Here is a 20702-nt window from a genome sequence, read left to right as displayed (position 1 = left end):
TTTCGTTTAGCCTGGCTGTTTGACAAATTTAGGACATATAACTCGTAGTTATGCACACTTTTTCTTTACAGTTAAACGATATATCTGTATTTCATTCGCAAATTTTTCAGTGGAACTGTACAAAAAGGTGAAGTAATATTTAGCTACCTGTATTATTCTTAAACACGTGTTGTCGGTTCTCTTGTTTATGTAATACAGTATTGAAATACAGGAGATATACCTATCACTGTCTTCTTGTCTCCTCGTATGTTTCATTAATTGAGAAGCTCAGTAAAAAAGTGGTACGAGCAAATTTCTCCCAATAGTTAGATAAATACAGGAAACGATATATTTAATCAGAGGATTTTGTTATGGATTACAATAGGATATTTATACCATATCTTCTGCTAGCTCTTTCATTTCTTTTTTAATTCTCAGCAAAAACATCGCGTTGTTATCGTGCTGTTTGCATTCCTACTATTTTCCCGGGAAAATATTTCTCTTAGGGCGATTAGCTTTCAAAATAGGTTGTTGCAAATGTCCATCGTATTTGCATCTACGCGCATTATCAAACGTCCGTTCGAATTGAGTTACGAGTTACACGCGTCCGCATGGAGGCTAGTTGCGTATAGATATTGCTCGCGTTTGAATTTCTGTTACGTGGCCCAGAGCGACGTTTTGTCGTTGAACGCTTTGAAGATATCGTTCGATACTCGGTGAAATATTTTCAAACAGTTACGCTAGAAAATGCAAACGTGCAACGTACGACATTTCAATACTCAGATTTGGAAGCACTGAAGAAATCTTTATTATTATTTCAGTTCGATGTTCTTGCATTTCTGCAAATAACTTTCTTCGCTAGTAGAAGTTTGTTAAACATGTCTATGTTAAACATATTTTTATCTTGTTTACCAATGATATATCTTCCTTCTAATTTTCTAAGGAAGATATTGTAGCTACATCCATAAAATATTTCTGTTCAAAACACTGTGAAAGTAACTCTCTTTCGTTCCTCGGTAAAAAGATTCCAGAAGTCACTGTGGTTCGCTCGTGGTCACGATCTGTACGCGAGTGGCGTGTTTTCGCTCGGTGGAACGTGAAAAGTTGACTTCCGATAAACTAGTTTATAGATTGTAAAGGGCCTTACAACACTCTTCTTCCGCTTGAGTTCGTCCAACACGAGCTGTAACCCGGTCGATATCTTTACTAAAATCTCGTACCTCTCGGTTCGTTCTCGTAGTCGGGATTTAAATTTCACAAAAGTTACATGCCGTCTAGTGTGGTATTTCTCCCGAGGGTGCGATTTTTTTTTTGAACTCACCGCGAAATCTATCGCTTTGGCATAAATCCCGGCCGAAACTGATGTCGCTACTGTTCCGTTATCAATGTTTCGTTTGTGTTTGCCCGTGCATGCGGAGATCCATTTTTTATGCTGGAAATACAATCACGAATGCGCGCTATAACGTTTCGGGACGGCGCCAATAAATCTCGAGATCTGTAAATAACATGGGCTATATATCTTGATATCTGCATAAATTCGTTTCTTTATGCGAGTCTTAATAAATTAATAGAGTTTGATTTTTCGCCACGCGGTGTAGATTATAACGCGTATTACATTTATTTCGTAGTTTTATGGAACTAGATGGAATATTGTTTCGCGTCCGTGGCTTCCCTTCCACTCTTCCTTTATATTCCCATTTCGATTATTTAAAATCGTTTGCGAGGAGAACAAAGATCGTAAACTTCGAATTAAACACGCGTATCGGACCTAAGTAGATTCCGGAAGCGATCTTCTTCGACAGAAAGCGTCGCCAAGCGGAAGAGATAAGGTGGCGACTGCTTAACGATTCTTGTTTCGCGAACTAACACGCAACGTTGCGTCAATTTAGCCATTAGCGGCTCTTCTATTTCGATTAGTATCAGGTATTCAAAACTTTACCTTCAACTGATAAAAGGCTTTAGCTTCCTCCGCTGCAGTTTTAAACTCTTGATACAGCTTTCCGCTTGTCTCGTGCTTCTTTAATAACCTTTTCAAGATACAATCAGAAATCGTAGATAGATTTGAAAATTACTACGAATTTCCTGAACCGAGATTCCAACGAGCTCCTCTTTTATTTAACTTGAAGAAAACGTGCTCTCGTTCTCTCTTAATCCGTATTTCTCACCGATACCCTGAAACAGGTTAGACTCTATCTACGACGGGGGAGAGCTCGCATATTTCCGGCCCACGATTTAACTATACGAAAAACTTGAAATTTATATCTCTGGAATCCCACCGGTATGATACGTTCGCACTTTGTTCCGTTGTACGCTCGAACATTGGCACGAACCAGATAAGGGTAATTTTGGACCGGAAGATGGTCGCATTTGTATGCAAGGAGCGACGCGCGAAGGATAGAGGCAAGGGATGAGACAAAGGGGCGGCGGCACCATCCACGGAGGAACAATGAAGAAGATAAAAAAGGGCCCGAATCACACCGTCAGACCAGGGGAGGCGTTGTAAAAACAAAGAACAGCAAAAAGTGATTTGTACTCACGCGAGACCGAGTTTTTGAACAGAGAAGTCTCTGTTTGACTGTCGTCAACGTTCGTCCAAGGAGATACTCTTATGCTGAATACCGAGTCTTTCTTTACCTTACGTACAGTTCCAAAGTATTCATACGCTGCACTGGCTAGCAAAACACTCGCATTGCATTCTGACTCGTACCGTGCTTCTCTTATGTCGCTTCGTTACATGAACTTTTATGTTTGCTATTGCATTCTCCACGTAATTGAACATAACGTCGTGTTTCCTCCTTCCACCGGCAAGTTTTACATTTTCTGCTCCTGCCTTCTTCGATCTCGTTCATTCTATATTTTCGTAACGAAATAAGAGTCGTCAGCCCCTTAATTCGAATTGGCTTATTATACGAGAGACGGTAGAACGTTAATTCTTAATTCGCGCAAGACTTGGAATTCTTAAAACAGAATCGTGTCACGTTATTCCAGATATTTTCGAATTCATTCTTTATGATGTTTCTCCGAAGAAGTTTTCCGATATACTCTTTGTATCGTATAATCTTTGAGGTCGAGTCGAGTAGAATTTTTCGACCTTCATAAGGCCAGTTTAGGCTTGTAAAACATCTTTCGTCGAATTTTCCTTGTTCTAGTTCTCGTTCGTTCAGATACTGTGCCTAACGAAAGAGACGCGTAGCCACGTCTCGAAAGTTCTCCTCTTTGCGTTATGAAAAAACTTAGTTTCAACAGCTTTTCAAAAGTTGAACTTTCGTAAATTGAAGGATACACTGGACGCGAGGTCGCTAATTGCTTCTCATATTTTCCTCGTAACAATGATCGTTTATATCGTACTTTAATATAACTTATTAATTATTTTTATAAAATATTAGAAACACGTCGAAGATATAGATTTTCGAAGGAATCATATTCTTGGGTATAGTAACGATATCGATTATCTTTCGTCTTGTTTTTCTCACTCAACCTTATGTTAGCATTCAATCCATCAACGGATATCCCTTTTTACGGTTTACCCGCCCCAGACTCGGTTTAGAAGTGGGAGCGTAACAATGCGGCGCAAACGAACTTCTACCGCAATACAAACAGAACCGACAAAACGCTCGTAAAAGTTAAGAAGTTAAGAGATTGCGGAGTTTTTCAAGGTCGCTGACGCAGCTTCCCGTTAGCGGGCTCAAAGCTACGGGACCAGATTTTTCAACGACTCCCTTCTGCCCATAATCGGGGATCTTCGTCGGGGATATTTTAAACAGTCCATTAGAATTCAGACGCCACGAACTTTTCTGTTCCGCATGCAACGAAACGCCGCGTTAAACTTTCCTTTCACTCATTTCCAGGGTTAAGAAATTTATCTTAATCACTTGCTTTATATGCCTGGTCGTTTTTTAACGATAATTCACTGATCTCTTTCGTTAGACGCCTGGTAATTTCACAACATAACGTAAAGTAGAAATTAAGTCGTAGAAATGAATTTTTTCTAAGAGCGGAAAAGCAACGTGAAAGAGGTAGCGTGCAATTTAATTTCAATTAGATTTAATTAGAAGATGATCGTTTTCTTCATCGATCGAAGCGAAGTTGATGTTGGACGGTTACGTAATTTTAAGCTAACGTTCTCCGACTTCTTTCTTATGTCACTTTAACATGATGGAAGATTATCTACGATGGGCGGGAAGTTCTTCCGCACTTTGTTAATAACGATCGCCTTTCCATCAAAATTCTACGCAATCGATCACATTCTTGATCATAGATTACTCTACGCTAGACTTTGACCCACTTAGAAGGTTGTAATATCTAGCATCTGTGAAACATAAAGAGCGCAAACAAATACGTTCGAAAAACATTTGCCGTCGATGTTATCTAAGATTGTGTATGGAAGAAACAGTAAATCGAGGAAAATTATTTGTTACCATGTAATATAGAAAATGAAAATTCGAGTACGATTAAACGTGTGGAACCCACGAGAATTATATGTACGGTATATGTAAGAAATTGAATCGATCGTAGATACAGGGAATCTCTAAGAATCTGGCGTATTGATAATTAAGAAGGAACGTCGAGAGCCTCCTCAAGAGGGACTCGAAACTTTCCGCGTCGTTGGAAACGAAATACGAGCGCAGCTACTCTTGCCTCGTTCGTACGGATCCTTTCATTCGTTGCCCACCCTTTGTCTGCTGCGAAGTGATCGTCAAAGAGCGACCCCTTGACTTTTCCCACGTCTGGTCATTCACTTGGTACGTGAAAAACACGGAACACCGGTGTGCACGAGGTACCAACGACACGAAGGAAGGAAAGAAAAACCGTGTGGGTGGAACAAACAGACATAGAGAAAGAGAGTATGGATAGCGCAGGGAAAAGAGAAAGGCAGAAGAAGAGAGAGGTTTCGGTTGAGAATCAGAAGGAAGAGTAACACAGCCCGGGGGTTCCATTTCAGGATGCACGAACTTGCCTGTGCCATTCTAGGAAATAATCTTCACCGACCCTTTTACGCGCGTCTGGTGTCGTCTTTCGCCCTTTCGACCTCCCGATGCAAAGCTACCCTTTGCCTTTTTTTCAACCCTCTCTTTTTCAGCGTCTTCGGGGATCGTTGCTTTGCCTCGTTCTCTCCGTTACGTTTCTTCGTCTCCTTTTCATCCGCGTCTCTTCAGTATCTTCCTTTCAGCCGGTCCTTTCCCCTTTCTCACCGTAGCTCTTTGTTTCACGCGGAAATCAGCGTACTCGGCGGTGGTGGACAACGCGCAAAATGCCGGAAACCGGATGACAAAAGCGTGGAATAATTGAGATCACAGCGATTCCGATTTCAGCCGCGGCACAAAGACACCTCGACAGTAATCGTTCCCATGATAGCGGCCGCGGCCATCTTGCACGGTTTATTTCATCGTCTCGGGACGAACAACCTCGTCTCTGGGGAACTATTCTCGGAATAGCGTCGATTTTCTCGTCAATACGAGCGTGGCTGTACTTAAACCTGACCCGGAACCAAGCTCTTTAATGCATTCCAATAACGTAGCACGTTCGCACGCGCCATGATTCGATCTTTATTGCTAATTACGCAACTGGCTCGCATCGCATCATCCGGGCCGCGTTCAACCGACGCGATACGGCGACGAGCCACGGACTTAACGACGAGGTGGCTCTAATGTGACACCACGAGCCGTAATTTCGCACGTGTTCACTACTGAAACACGGTCAATCGCTTGCGTGGAATACATGCGCGGAAGTCTTACAGTGCGGGTACAACAGGAGATGTGTTATATCTTGGAAGAGTCGTGAGTTTACGAGAAAACTTAAGCGGGATCGTATTGCTCCCTTGGCACATAAGATTATTGAGAGTAAAGGATTGATATTACATTTGTGAGAGCCAATGCGCCGATCTGTTACTTATGCAGCCACGTGGAAATCGAAGATATCTGGAGATATTATTGCTGTACATTTTGCTTTATTAGCGTAGTACAGTTGTGAGTAATTGTGTTTAACGAATTCGAACGTTGTACTGCTTGGATAATTATAATCTAATAATTGAATTTTACTATTTTGTTAGTTTTTTCCCATACTAAATAATCTGTGAATGATTCCATTTTCTTTTCTGTAGTTTCCTACCTACGAGATTTGCCTGAGAGAAAATATAACGCCAATTAGATACGATGGAAAATGTATAACGAGGTATTCAATTTACTGCATTGAAACATTTGATTTATCAAACAATACGTCTTCGATCGAGCTCGAAGGGTATAATAACGAGAAACATCCTACCATCAATTGTAGACGATTCAGGAAACGAGAAATTTGTATTGTCAGACGGATATAAGGCGAACAAATATTCTATGTATAACTTTCATGTTTATAATTTATTATCGACATTAAATCGATCGGTATAAAAACTAATTAAGTACAGATATCTCTAATTATGCTTCGCTTCGTCACTGAAAAATTTAAGGAATCAGCGGAGAAACAAAATAATTAATTCAAGATGTGTTCGATCCCTTATTTCTTGTGGGATAATAAGGGCGGTCGATTAAATATAACGCTGCTATTAACAGATTATTACATATTTGAATGATCCAACAACTTCAGTGTGATACAAGAATGAGTATTTGAAATGACAACTACGATTGAGTACGACCTGAGACTCCTTTCGTATTGGCGAGTATGATGATGTGTCTTCCGTCGATTGATTGTCTTCGACTTGTTGACTTCTGACTCGCGAGGTTCCTTGAAATGTCCTTTGAGTCGAGTTGATATAGACTGAAGATGAGATTTGTCTGCTAATTGACTGTTCTGTCGTCGTGAGAACAAGTATAGAGATGACCCTCCTGATGTTGTAGAAGAAGTAGAAATTGACTCCCCTGATGTGATAGAAGAAGCGAAATTCGTTCTTATGGGATTACGGAGGAAAGCTCGGTATGAGTGTGCCTTTTGAACGAAGAACGCGGATTCGTTGCTCACACTTTTCGTCAGGAAAGTGAGGGTAACGATCCGCGATGCCGATTGCTTATGTCCAACGTTAGGAATGAAGATAGGGAGGAAGAAGCCTCCTACCAACGTGGCTCATGGGCTACATTATTTATGAGAAGAACCAGCTTTTCCGTTACACAAATATTCGTTTTTCCCATTAGGTAACTACTTGCTTTCTCCATAATTTGTAAGAACGTGCAATAAACCTAAGCACTGTTTTAAGCACCAGCTATAAACCGAAAATACTTGCAGGATTAAAGGTTCCTGCAAGCTAATAAGATTCGGTTTATGGTGGGGCCTTAGGTCTATTGAGGGTCTGTCTAATTGAGCTTGGGCCTTGACGGTCAGACAATGAAGGACATCGGACGAATCATCTCACGCGACGTAACACAGATCGTAGTTGCAATTCATCGCGGTACCGACCGTCCATGATTTTATAGCTTTAATGCCCGAAGGAAATTTTTATACCGGCGATGAACGACTGTCGACCAGCCGTGCCCGTACCAATAAAATTTTTTTTTATTCGCTGAATCTACCAATGGTATCATATGCGCACGTAGGTAGAAAGAAACGTATAGAAAAGGGACAAAGATGAGAGTAAAATGGAGAGAGGCACGCTATGTGCGAATATGTGCGAATTGAATCATACCCTATGAGAAAATTCCGTGAATTTTCAGACCTGGCCGCGGGTATGGGTAAAAATTGTGCTTGTAGCGCGAAAGTTGTGCCAGCGGTCGTGCTCCAGCGGACGTTTATCATTCCTTCTTTTAATTACGCTCTAACGAGTGTTAAAATTGTGAATTACAGTTGTACGGGCAAGAAATCTGGACGAAACGTTTCGCGCGAAGGAACGAACTGGATTTTACGAACGATTTAACGAATCCTTTAGATATATAGGGTAAGAAACGCCAATCCGATTTCAACGACACCCGTAGACGCTTTCTCAATCCATTAAAATCCGCTATGTGACTCGCCGCGGAGGAAGATTAAAATTTCTTATAAGAGAATATTAAATAAGGCCTCAAATTATAATATTGTTAACGATCTACTAGAAAAGTACGTTGAGAGAAAATTAAGTGTCAAATTACGACGTTTTTCGTGGATTTCAAAGGAAATACGAGCTGTCTAGAGCGAACTTCGTTCGTGGTTAGATGAAGGATCGGAGATTATGGTCTTATCAGAGGTAGCAGTGGTCCATGGAGCTAATAATGCTCAACTTCGATTAATATATAGAGAATTAGGGTTCTCCCCAAAGTTTCCCGCCGCCCAGCCAATATTCCTGCCCTCTACATTCGAGATAAGCAGCTTACTTTTTTATCCTCGCGTCGTAATACGTGCGATGACCCGTTAATCGACGTTTTTGGGATACTGCTGAAGTTTTTTTCTTCAATTTTCGCAACTATACGTTTGCCACTTAATACGTTAATAGATCTGATTTTCTCGAAACTTTGAATTTATGAATTCGCTGTATGCGAATCTCGCGTCTTGACTTTAACCTTTTACAGTCTTACGTATCATATTTCAAACAATTGTTAATTTCTATTTACTGTATCCGATAGAGTTTCAACTGCGGATGAATCTTAGATCATCGAGGCGCGTTGTAATCAGTCACGCTTCTCGAAGTGGGCTAAGAATAAATAGAACTAACCGAATAATGAATCGTTCGGTAGAAAGAAAATTAATAAAGTTCGTAACCGGTGGTGCAGCGTGTACGTGATCGAGGGCATCGTTCGACCGCAGGGCGAGACGGAGCTTATCAGAGTTGCACGTTCATTCGATATCAATCCTTTCGCTGACCCAGACATCTCTGCGTCTGAGTATCGATGAACAAATTTCGATTGATGAAATCACGTGGAAATGATCGATGTCGATTACCCTTGTTCGTACTTGCCTCTTCTTCTCTACAATGCCGTCATTTTATTCTCTAAAAGGCGATATCGATCAACTGGCAGCTACGATAAATAATTCACGTAGATTAACGATAAAGTTATACCGCTCTATCAGACCAGTACGATTATTAAACGGCGTGATTACTAATAAAATGGTTTCACTTAGGTAAGCACTAATACCAGGCAATTAATACGGAAGCTAATAAAGCTCGTTTCTGATCAACTAAAAGAATTTGGACGCTTTCCGTAAGCTTTTATCGGAAGAGTATAATTTCCTTCGTAATAAGTAATTAGAAATATTCAAATTGTTCCAAGTCTTTCTTTGGTGGGAGCTGGAATCATTTTGTACAGGTTATGATAACTTTGTTAGAAGAAGGTTGTGTCTAATGTATTAATTAGATCAGCCATAATTTATATGAAACATCGTTGCTCGAGAAGGCATTTTATCTTACATGGAAAAGAAAGTTCTTCCGACTGTTAGGAAACTTTTACGGCTTCTGAGAAACTGCTTGATATATAGATTGTGAAACGTGTCTGGCCATAGACGGACTAATTCTACTTACGCTCTGCTTTGCTTCGTTTTATACATATTTTATATAACATATAATTTATACTAGTCTCTTGCATCGTGCTTGCATATTTTATACTAGTCACTTGCATCATAGTTGTATAGATTTACCATATTCCACTGTCATCTTATTACACTTCCAGATTCGCGTATTATTTCGAAAATTATTTTCGCACAAAGTTGTTCGCGTTGATCACGTTTTGAACGAAACGACTCCTCCATTATCGTCGTGTTGTATCGTGCGAATGATTCGAAATAGTTGACGCTATAAAAGATCCTCTCGTGGCAAACGCCACAATATTCACGCACCGAACTAAAGAACATTTCTCTTACTAAATTCTACTTTTACGAACTCGAGTTTTATCCAAACTCGGAGACCGCGTCGTATGTATTAGAGAGTCAGCTAGTGGTAAATCTCTAATTTGATGAGCGCGTAATGTAGATTTTATTTACACAGGTTTGTTGACCGAGACTGGAAAACGCTCTCCTTTCTTCGTCCTTTTTCCTCAGTCTTTTTTACCAGAGATCATGACAGGTCAGGGGGAGGATGTGTTATTGTCGAGACGTTTTTCCACGCTACGAAAATCATTTCAGCGGTTCAGCTGGAAACGCGGCGTAATTGCATCCCAGAGAAAGTAATTAATTATGCAGGGATGGATCGAAGAAGATCATTTCTCCTTTTTTTTTTACGGCCGTAATTCACGGCGCCTGCTTCCTCCTCCTACTCTCTTCGTGTTTCTTTCTTTTTTCGCTCCTTTTTGGTTTTCCCTCGAATCGTTTCCACAAGACCTAACCAACGTTTTTAGAATCTCTTTTTATATTCCTACTCGCCTGTCGGCTCGATCCATTTCTTTCGTCCATTTCTTCGTTTCCTTTTTTTCCATTTGTTCTTTGTTTTTCATACCTAACCAACTTCCGCTGTTCGGAAAGCTCGTCGATCGATGGATCCGCATTTTAAAGCCGTGACTCGATAGATGGGCACTTTTACCTTTATGATAGTCACAGCATGTATGGTATCGAGCGGAAAGAACGCATTTAAAGAACAATAAAAATGGAGAAATATTCGAGCAGTTGCGTGTCACTCGCAAACGAGAGGTCGTTCGATTTTAGAATTTACATGTTCTTTATTGGAGTATCGATGTTTTACAAAAATGAATTGTAAACAAGTTGGAAAATGTCACAGAACGAACAAGAAAGTTTTAGTCACGTAGAATGCGACAAATTGCTGCACACATGGGTAGGTAATCCAGTTAAGTTGACTATTGCCGGCAAGTAGTCTGGCCACGTTGTTATCCGTAAAACGAGTGCCGGCCGAAATCGTGGTCGATTAGAAAGCGCCTGGCGGTACGATCTTTTTCGACGTGGAGCACGTGAACCCGGGCAACCAGAAAATCTCGTAATCGCTTTCGAAAGTCGAGCGTAATTACGTTTGTTCTGCGCTATTGACGCTCGATTTTTATTAGCCGGTCCTGGGAACCGGTCCGGCGAAACGACTGTGGAGGGATGAACGACAGCGAAGGAGTCGTCGAAACCACTATCGTTTTAATGTCAACAGCGTTGATATTTTAGCGGATGAACGAAAATATCAAGATGATCAAGAAAAACACGATCTGTGTTTCAAATGATATTATCAAATTGGGAAACTGCCAAGTTGTTCTTCGATATATCGTTATTGCACTCGGGAAAGTACAATATTCCAGTTATATGTAATACGTTTAACATTTTTAAAAGCATAAAGTGTTAGGTTGTGGATCGATATGTCTGACTACACTAATTTTACACGTTTTCTCTCTAAAGTTTCTCATACATACATTCTAGCTGCAGTCTAATCACTTTACACGTATTTGTTTGAAACATTCGAGAGACATGGTGAAAAGTCATCAGAAAAGGACGTAATACGGTCTGAGATTTTTTCACGCCGCTATATTACTCGGAATTATCGACGAGTTCGATCAAAGAACCGACCTAAGAACCCACTAATCGACTTTAGTATAAACAAACCGCAAGCACGCTAGAAAATAATTAGCTAGGATCGACACTATCGTGCATGCATCCCCACACCAAGCCAGCCGTTCCAAAACGGTACCGAACGATCGCTGGAAACGCTCTAACGATCGCCGTTGCATAAATTACGCTATCAAGAATCTCGCGCATACAGCACGTAGGCGGAACCGTCAAAGTCTCATGGAATTCCAAGAAAATTTATTCTGGCGCAGTTCCTTCTCTCCATATCGTTGGCTTATAACGCGTGCACACGGAGGACAGAGCAGACAAAAGGCGTAAGGGTAATAACACGATCTCGAGCGAGACGAGCAACGAGAGAGCGTCGCCCTCGTTCGCGTTTAAGTATTTATTTAACCGGTGAACCGGAGAACCTGGAACAGGAAGATGGAAACGGCGAAGAAAGCAGTACGACGATGGTAGGGCGAGGAATGCAAGAGAAAAGCAATGGGCGGACCACGCGAAACTCTTCCGGTCGAGACGTTCTAGGGGTACGAAAGTGCCCCATGGGCGTACTGCGGACTTTTGCCGGACACAGAAGTACCATAGTGGGGACCGACTAACAGACACGTACACAACCGACTTTTACCTGTCGCAATGTGCTCGCACCTTTGCACTCTGTCTTTTTCCCCCTTTCCTCTTCTCATTTTCTGTTTCACCCTCTCGTTCCTTTTCTCATGCACTTGCACGCATCCGGCACACGTACTGCGGTCCAAATGGAGACTTTCTTATCCACGAATCTTGAGAGCAAAGCCCGGTGCACTGGCGGAATGGTCAAAAATTCACGTGGAGCGAAAATACGTCGATGCAGTTGTTATTGCGTTCGAAGTTGAAATAATTGCACCGGGATCGGAGCGGTGGTATTTTTATGGTTATCATATAAAGTGAAGACTGTACGAGGGAATAGAAACGTGAAATATTTTATTTTCCCTTGCGACGTTCGACAAGGGCTGATACTGGGAAATATCGATAATTTAAAATATAGATACAAATATAAATAATATTAAATAAACGTAGCTAAACATAAAGGTAGGAGTTCGCTGATAAAATTGAATAGCCAGATGCAATTTATGGTCAATCTACGAGTTTTTAAATTACAAATAAAACTAACGAAACATCGAACAAACAGCTACAAAAAAACAAAATGGTAAAAAAGGATTAGATACGTATTAGCGTCGTTGACACGCGTTACTTTTAATTTTCTACATTCGATTCGCTGTTCGAATTCGATGTTAGTTTTGTTACAGGTGCACGATCTTTTGTACAGTCGCACACTCGCTTATGCTCTTGAAACTGAAACTTGGGGCCAACCCGTTCCTCCCTTCGACCACTCCACCCCTTCGTCCCCTCTCTTCCCTTCTCCATCCAGTGCACCACTCGTAATCCTAACGTTTGATTGCACCTATTACGGTTGAAGCACCTAATACGTAACTTTCGAGACTGGTGCGATAGGTCGGTGCACCAGTCGGCTAAAATCGATTTCACCTGCACTTCACCTTCCCTTCCGTTCGCTCTCCTGCACCCTTTCCTCTGGCTCCACCTGTTTCTCCCCGTTTGCTGTCTCAATTACGAACAAAGACGCGATGAACCTGCACTCCGACCCTTTTTGTCTTTTGTTTTTCTTCACGAACGGTGTTATTTGATCGCTCTTCGCGTTGATTATCCGCTAATGCTACCTTATGTTATTATCTGCGATGAAAAGAATGCTAAGGCCCTGCAGAATTGTAACAAAAAGGCGAATGTAACGATGTAATACGCGGCTAATTATAAAACTAATCGCGGTTTATTTATTATCTGCTATCTCAAACGTTAATATTCCGCGGAAAATTGCAAATCGATTTATTGTTGACGGATTCGTACGACTTCCTAATTGCTTGACCGCGTTCAAACATTTTTATTGACATTTCTACTCCTTTGCTTTCCCACTATTCCGATGATACACCGTGTTCATCAATTTCGGCCAACGTCTGCCAATTTCGATTAACTTTTGCCGGCAGTGCGAGCTCGCATACACGACTATCCAGATCGATCAGCCTCGACCACGTTTAATCGTTGTCCCGTTCATCAGTTTAATTACGTGTTATACAACCAGCCGTTCTGGGGATAGCAGTTTCATAAACGCTAGTGTTCAAACGAATAGACAACCGAGGAATAAAGAGGTATCGTTTGCAATCGACGCATTGCCGACAACCAGACAGATTCGATAATGAAACGTACCCTTCTTGAACCGGTTATCGTTGATCATTCGGGCAATTAACGTGCTTACTACGGTCGACGAGTTATTTTTCGAGGCACGTATCGATAACTCGTACCTTCCTTCATTTTTATTTCTCTATATTCTGTATACTTTTTTACGAGTGCTGTGTTTCCCAATTTTTTTTTTCTTTCTTTTTTTATCAATACATCTGACTGGCAAACTCTATTCGTTATTGTCCCAAAAATGCTGCCGATGCGTTTTCATAAAAGTTCACCGAATGTTTTATCGAACATCGGAACGTTTTCCCAGCCCGTCATTCGCGTATTTTACTCGAAATTTAGATTTTTGAGGCTTTCACCGGCGTGCAAGTTGATCTTGTCTTTCGGAGCCTTTCCCGTGAAAACTCTGCGGCCCTTTTCGAACAGCATTCCGACGATGTTTCATCAACGTTGCAGCTTCATCAGCTTCTGACGACAGAGTGATGCATTAGTATCAGTATCAGTAGTTTGGTATCTGTGTGTCATCAGAGCTCTGACGAAGCTATAGTTGCGCTGCTGTTAGGCCGTCGGTACGCCGTTCTGAAAGGAACTAACTCACACTCGCGAAACTCGAATAACCGCGACCAAGAATTAGTACGTGCGATATTACTTCCTATTTGCATCGATATTCACAAAGATTAAAGCGATAAAGAATTATAATTACTACATAGCTGTAGATTATCAGAATTTTCACTGATAGAATACCTCGCGACGATAAGTTGAGTTCTTTACTATCTTTTTAATCAGCAGACACCAATAATTAATCTAGAAATCGCGAGATAGCGGTGCTTTGAATTCCTTCGGCTCGTTCGCGGTCATACATTTGAATCCTTTCGCTCATTGACCGATCGCGACTCGTCAACCACGGCCAGGCCCAGCATTAAGCATTCAAAGAGCCGACAAAAAAGTAGATACATTTGCATCTCGCGGTGCAACTGCGACCTACCGGAAAAAAATATAAATAATTCAACGGTTTTTGTGAGTGCGCCGAAAGGGGAGCCGATTTGGGTCGAGTTGGAGGTCGAGCTGGAGGTCGAGTCGATCGGACCGTGCCAAATTGTCAAATAAATGCATGAAAAATGCTTGCGCGAATGGCAGCGAGCGTCAGGAAGAAGCCGGCGCTTTCAAACCGGAAGTTCCGCTGGCTGACTATGAAATTTCCATCGAAAATGACGCTCTTGCAATCGACTATCCGAAATTATTGAAGTCGTTCCCGTTCGCCGTTGAGCGAACGGTTCGGCACATCCGAAATTGAAAGGCGACCGATGTCGGTAATGTTAGTGGGAAAACTGCGGTGCCTGGGATAAGTAAATGTATTCGGATTGAATAAAAATAGCGACGAGAGGAGAAGATCGGGTCGATGGTGTTTTGTATGCAAATTCACGATGGTAACACTTTTGGAAAAAGCAGTGGGACGTGGTTTTGAATATTTGTTACTTGTTAATTTTTTTAAGATGAATATGCATGTATGTCCGGATTAGTCGATATGTAACAGTTCACAGTTGTCCCGTTGTATGAAATGGTTAAAAGTTTGTAGCTTTACATACTGTTCGCGTTATTCAATATTTTCGTCGCACAGACATTGTTGAATGTTGTTATGGTAATGCCCGTGAATTGAAGATACGGTTTTCTATTTTATTACGCTATCAACGGGTCAACACGTCTACTTCGCTAATTCGTTATCGTTTTAAACAGAAACTTCTATAAATACCTTCTAAGCCAGTTTATCGAATCGAGCGTGCTCTCGTCTACAACCCTAAGCATATAAGCAGCTCTCGAAAGAGGAAACGAGAAAACGGAAGATGGAGTGAGATGCACGCAATATCGGTTTCAGAAGCTATCGTACGACTGAGGGAAGATTCGGTAAAGTGGTACATAATCCCGACGACATCGAGTGGTCGTAACGTGAGCGCAATTATTAGCCGGAATATTTGGCGCGCAGTTTTGGAATATCCGGCGATCGAACAGCAGACAAATGGTATATACTGGTCCGGGAAGGAATCACCAGACTTCCAGCCTCGTAGGAGGGCATATCGGGAAAGTTTTAACGGCGCTTCATTAGTGAAAATAGTTTTGGCGCGGTGGTATTCAACAGCGAAACGTCCACCGCGAGACATTGCTAATCCGAACGTACGGTCGTGGAATAGTTGCAGCTGGTCGACGTTCCTCCGTGACAATAATCATCGACCAACCGTAGTTGCATAAGGGATCTAAACGTGGCGAACGAAAAATTCTATAATTATATTAGTTTGGCATGTCTGACGTCCTGAACACCCTGCATCGTATGATCTGCTTTTCTCTTCCTTCCTTTTCGCTCCAATATTTTGAAATTGTTAATACGTAGTGGCGTATATGGCATATGTCAGTGCTGTCCAAGCTAAGCTCTATGATATAAGAAGCTGTCTTGATATAAATTCTATTACCAGAACATGTGTATCAGCGAACATAACTTGGCCTGAAAATGCGTTGATCTGTGTGCTTCTAGTGGCCGCGGGTAGAAGAGGACAAAGCCGCGTAAGGAGCTCTGCCCGTGGACAGCTCTGGCGTAAGTGATATATCAGCAGCTTTCCTCTCGATTCTTCCAAACAACCAACTCTCGCTTATTGCACAATTGTCATCTAAATATTCCACTATCAAGAACCAAATACAAATTAGAAGAACGCAAAAATCGACGTCGTTCACGTCGTACGGTAGCGTACCGAACAAGCAACGTGATCTGAGAAGCGGAACATTCCATTTTTAGCCGCAGTTATATTTTCATAACGAGACAGCTCGTAATTGCGGGTATCTTTTTTGCGAACGAATATCATCAGCCGCGCGAAAAGCCGCTAAAGACTCTGGGGATGTCGAATGGAGTATTTAGCGATTGACAATCAGAATTCAGCAAACGGCATTGCGCCGACGACTGTTCCTCCTTGGTCCGTCGGTTCCCTGATTTTTTATTGTTCCTGGCAAAATATTTTCTTTTTTCTTTTCATTGCCGTTTTCGTTCCGAGCCCCCTTCTCCACCTATCCAGGTTCTCTCCTCGGGACTTGGCTCTCCTCTCACCACGCCCATCCTGTCGTCGTTTGCATAAAGTGGGCTATCTGCGCTTTTAATATACGTAAATGAAGTTACGCTGCGGAACTAATCGTATTTACATGCGGAACGGCGATCTCCTTTGAGCCCTTGTCGCACTTATTACTGCAGTTTAGTTGACGAAGATCGTTTTACGGCGAAGATGCGACCGGCATTATAACGTGGATCGATCGGCGACTGGTTTTGTTTGACTTCACGAGCTCGGAATAATTGGTACGTTGGCGTTTCAATCTTGTCTGGCCACGTACGGACTGATACTACTTACGAATATTCGAACGTTGTGCTTATTTCGATGCGTATGAACGAGCTGTTAGCAGGTTAACGACTTTTTATCGCATTATATTAAAAATATCGGCAGAAGGTTATTTATTTCTGGCTATTAATTAATTGGCTATTGATTATGAAAATGAAAAATTAAATATCGTTACGTTCGATTTACTTCGAATTTATAACGTGAATTCATAAATACGTTACACATTATAAATTCCTACTCCTCGAACCTCCAATATCGAACTAAAATTTTTCGATTAACGAAGACGACCATCCAATTTTCAGGTTAAAAAATTCAATTTGGAAGTTAAAAAATGATTTTAATTTTGAGGCGAAGCACGTGATGGTTTTCGCGAAGAATTCGTCTCTCGGTTGGTCACGTTAGAACGCGAGACGATCAAATAATTCAGATTGAAATCCCGGCGAATCGTGGCTCGATCAAAGATTTTCAATTACGTCAAGGAACAAAGTTTCGTTTTATCGGTGGTCCACGAGTCGCGTCTCTATGACAGGAGGGGATTACGCCATTACACATTAATGAGAGCGAGGCTTCCGCGTAAGATACGTACGAATGAAAGATAAACGCCATCCTCACGAGACACTGTTTGCAGAGCTCTCATTGTACGTTACTTGAGAAGTTGCCGCAACTACGTCGAAACGATATTCTTGCCAGGGCTGCCGCGGAAACTTTCGATGAGACGTGACATTTTGTCGTTCCTCCGCAATCATGCTTAATTAATTATCGATCGAGCCTCGCCCGTTGCTCTCTCCCACAGCCCCCGCTTGATAACTGCCTTTTCTTTCGTGAATTTCGATCAGCAAACCGTGTGTTTGATTTAGAAATTGTTACGTGAAGGTGTATCGTTGATATAAATCATCTAAAGTAGATTTGTCGTAGTTGCAGTCGTCTTATTACTTTTTTATTTGCTTTCAATCGCCAGTAGTATATAACGTCGTCTGTAATAAAAAGTTTCCAATAAAGTACTGTATGACAAGATTAATCCATTAAGAGCCAACGTTACGTTCGTACATTTCATTTTAAAGTTTGATTTCAAAACTTTTCAAAGCCACTTTGATCCAGTTCTGTGATATTTCATTCGCGAAAATTTCTAAAACTGAGAAGCATAAATAAATATCAAGTCCACTGGAAATATGAGTATTCGTACGCAGCACTGTTTGCAGTTGAAGCGCATAAAATAATCACTCGCGTTAGACAGAGAGAAACAGTTACAAGAGACGAAACGTTGATTCGATTTGACACACAGGATCTGAATTTCCTTGGGAGTTGGACAGTGCGTGTGAATACCAGTCTGGTATTATCGTCTGCCACAACGAACGTTGCATTTCGGTCACGCACGATCGAGTATTATCGTTGTCATTGTTATATCGAGTATTCGTGGGGTAGCGAGCATACGGCTGTAATCGTGGTCTGGAGCAGCGCTTACAGAATATTGCGGCCCCGAACCCGCCGTATTGAGATACACATATCGATAACGGACTACGGATAAGCACGCTCTAAGAGCTTGGCGAACCGCTGATCCGACTTGCACCCGCAGTTCTAGAATGCACTGCCGCAATTAAAAATATTTATTCGCGTTGCGAGTGTGGTAGATACGATTATGGATTCTAAGATTCTTGCGGCGATTATCCCGACGTACGTAGGAAAGATTTATAGCTTTTGTTTATATTCGCATATCCACGGTGTGATCTATAGCTTAGAAGTTAATTAGTTGTTAGAATGCAGCGGTGTTGCCAGTACACTTTAAGCAATTAATATTATCATATATTTATGAACTTAACACGAACGAAACCCACGATTAACGTTTATCTGTAATTTAACGCTTGAATATATTATCAAGTGGTTGGAAAGATTCATACCATTCGTGGTAAAATCTTTGGCAAAATTTAGTTTCTCGTTCATCGTACCAACGAACGATAAGACATTCGCACTGGTCTAACAAATATACCAAAAACGCCAAATCTATCGATCCTACTAATACTCCAACTAATTCACTAACCCCTCTCTTTTCTCTTCTTTTCAGATTCTCTGTAACTCACCCCCACTAACACCTACGCTTCGTCCAACAACGAAAGCGCGTTAATCGCGTCCGAAATGACTTCTCCGTCGATGTAACGAAAAGGGATTTAGAACGAGTCGCGCGCGAGTCGTAGTCGATCGAGCAACACGAGCGGTCGTCGCGGTCGTTCGTCGCTCGAGATCGAACATGCGAATTTCTGAAAATGCGCAGGACGAGCAGCAACGGTTTGAAGCTCGACCTGACGGAGAACACACCAGGTAGCTCGTTATCGAGGCTGCCTAATTTAGTCGAGCATGCGGAGACCTGCCAGGCGTTGTCCACCGGAACCGGTGAGAATTTAAGCAGCAAACTGCCAAACGTGGTCGAAGGCTCGATGGACTATGGTAGCGAGCGTAGATCCTCCCGGTACCTCGAGTACCAAGACTCTAAGCCGTATCAGGATGGCCAGTCGGCATCGGGGTTGCCCCCGTATGAGCAGGGCTACCACGATCAGTCGAGCAGGGGTTACAGAAGCTACGAGCGAAAGCCATACGACAGGGAGGATATTGACCGATATGATAACAGAATTTATCCAGAGGATAACCTGAGGTATGATCGTCGGGGGGATCAGAGAACGTATCAGGAGTCAGACTTGGACGCGCCGTACGAGAGGAGCGATGCCCAGAAGCTCAGCAGGACTTATCCTACGGAACTTCAGGAGGCAGGTGGTAGGCGATACTCGAGAGATTTAACAGATTACGAGTACGCGTCTAGATACGCGGAAGAAACGTTGAAGCTCGAGCCGAAGAAAGATCACCATCACCATCATCATTCGGGCAAAGTGTACGAGCCGACTCCGTCAAAGGGCTATGAATCCGGGGTGAAGACGCACGATTCTGCTTACGAGTTGTCTTGCGCCGCGCAGCAAGACCTTTCCGGCAGAAAATACGAAAGTAAATATCACTCTGTCAGTAAGATGTACGGGACACTGCCGCGATACGAAACGGGTAAATCGTACGAGCCTAGATCGTACGAGTACGAAGAACAGGCTTACGAAACCGGTGGCAAGCCGTACGACTCGAAGTACGAGTTGACCAGCTCGAAGAGTTACGAGAGGGCCAAGTACGACGGTTCTTCGTCCTCTAGGTATCAAGATAAATCGTACGATCAAACGTTGAAGATCGGTGAATTGGGCTCCTCTTCGTCTGCCGCATACGCTAGAAAGACTCAGGATCAAGAGGAGACAAACGCGGAAAAGATGAACGGATACAGGAAGAACAATTTCGAGGCGTACGGCGTTTATTCGGATCCCGAGGACGATCATGGATTCTTGGCCGAGAAAAAGACGCCACAGTATCCGTACAAGGGCGTAGTAGTGAATGTTAGCGGAGAGTCGAGCGTCATTGACCAGAAACGTGGCAAGGATGGCAGGCAAACGGAAGTCGTCGGGAATCCTTGGTGCAGGCCTACCATACTGTTACTCCTTTTGGTCCTTCTTGTTGTTATCTTCGTGTTCGTCGCTGGAATTCTACTCTATCTAAACTGTGAGTCATTTTACTTATATCTCTTCGCTAATTTCTATCCTATCGGGCTTATATTTTACAAGGATTTCCAAATGGATACATAGTTTGCATTATGAACATATTCGGAATCGCTTGATACGATTCCGAAACGCGAAGAGTCTCAGTAGCCAGGAATTT

General features: G+C 42.2%; 1 protein-coding gene across 10 annotated transcripts in view; it reads left to right on the top strand.

Annotated features, from left to right (window-relative positions):
- Positions 1 to 20702, top strand: part of LOC122573408 (agrin-like) — a 382715-nt gene that overhangs the window by 103482 nt on the left and 258531 nt on the right. For 6 of the 10 annotated variants that reach the window (XM_043739722.1, XM_043739723.1, XM_043739726.1 and 3 more), the window contains exon 2: positions 19027 to 20546. The exons of 3 other annotated variants lie outside the window; for them this stretch is intronic. In XM_043739722.1, coding sequence (XP_043595657.1) covers positions 19226 to 20546 — 1321 coding nt within the window. In that variant the 5' untranslated portion in view covers positions 19027 to 19225. Of the gene's footprint in view, positions 1 to 16120; positions 16181 to 19026; positions 20547 to 20702 lie in introns of all 10 variants that reach the window. One more of the 10 variants, XM_043739720.1, reaches the window with a different exon arrangement.

The sequence above is a fragment of the Bombus pyrosoma genome, linkage group LG12 (genome assembly GCF_014825855.1).
Source record: "Bombus pyrosoma isolate SC7728 linkage group LG12, ASM1482585v1, whole genome shotgun sequence".
NCBI lineage: Eukaryota > Metazoa > Arthropoda > Insecta > Hymenoptera > Apidae > Bombus > Bombus pyrosoma.
This window is presented reverse-complemented; position numbering and strand designations above follow the sequence as displayed.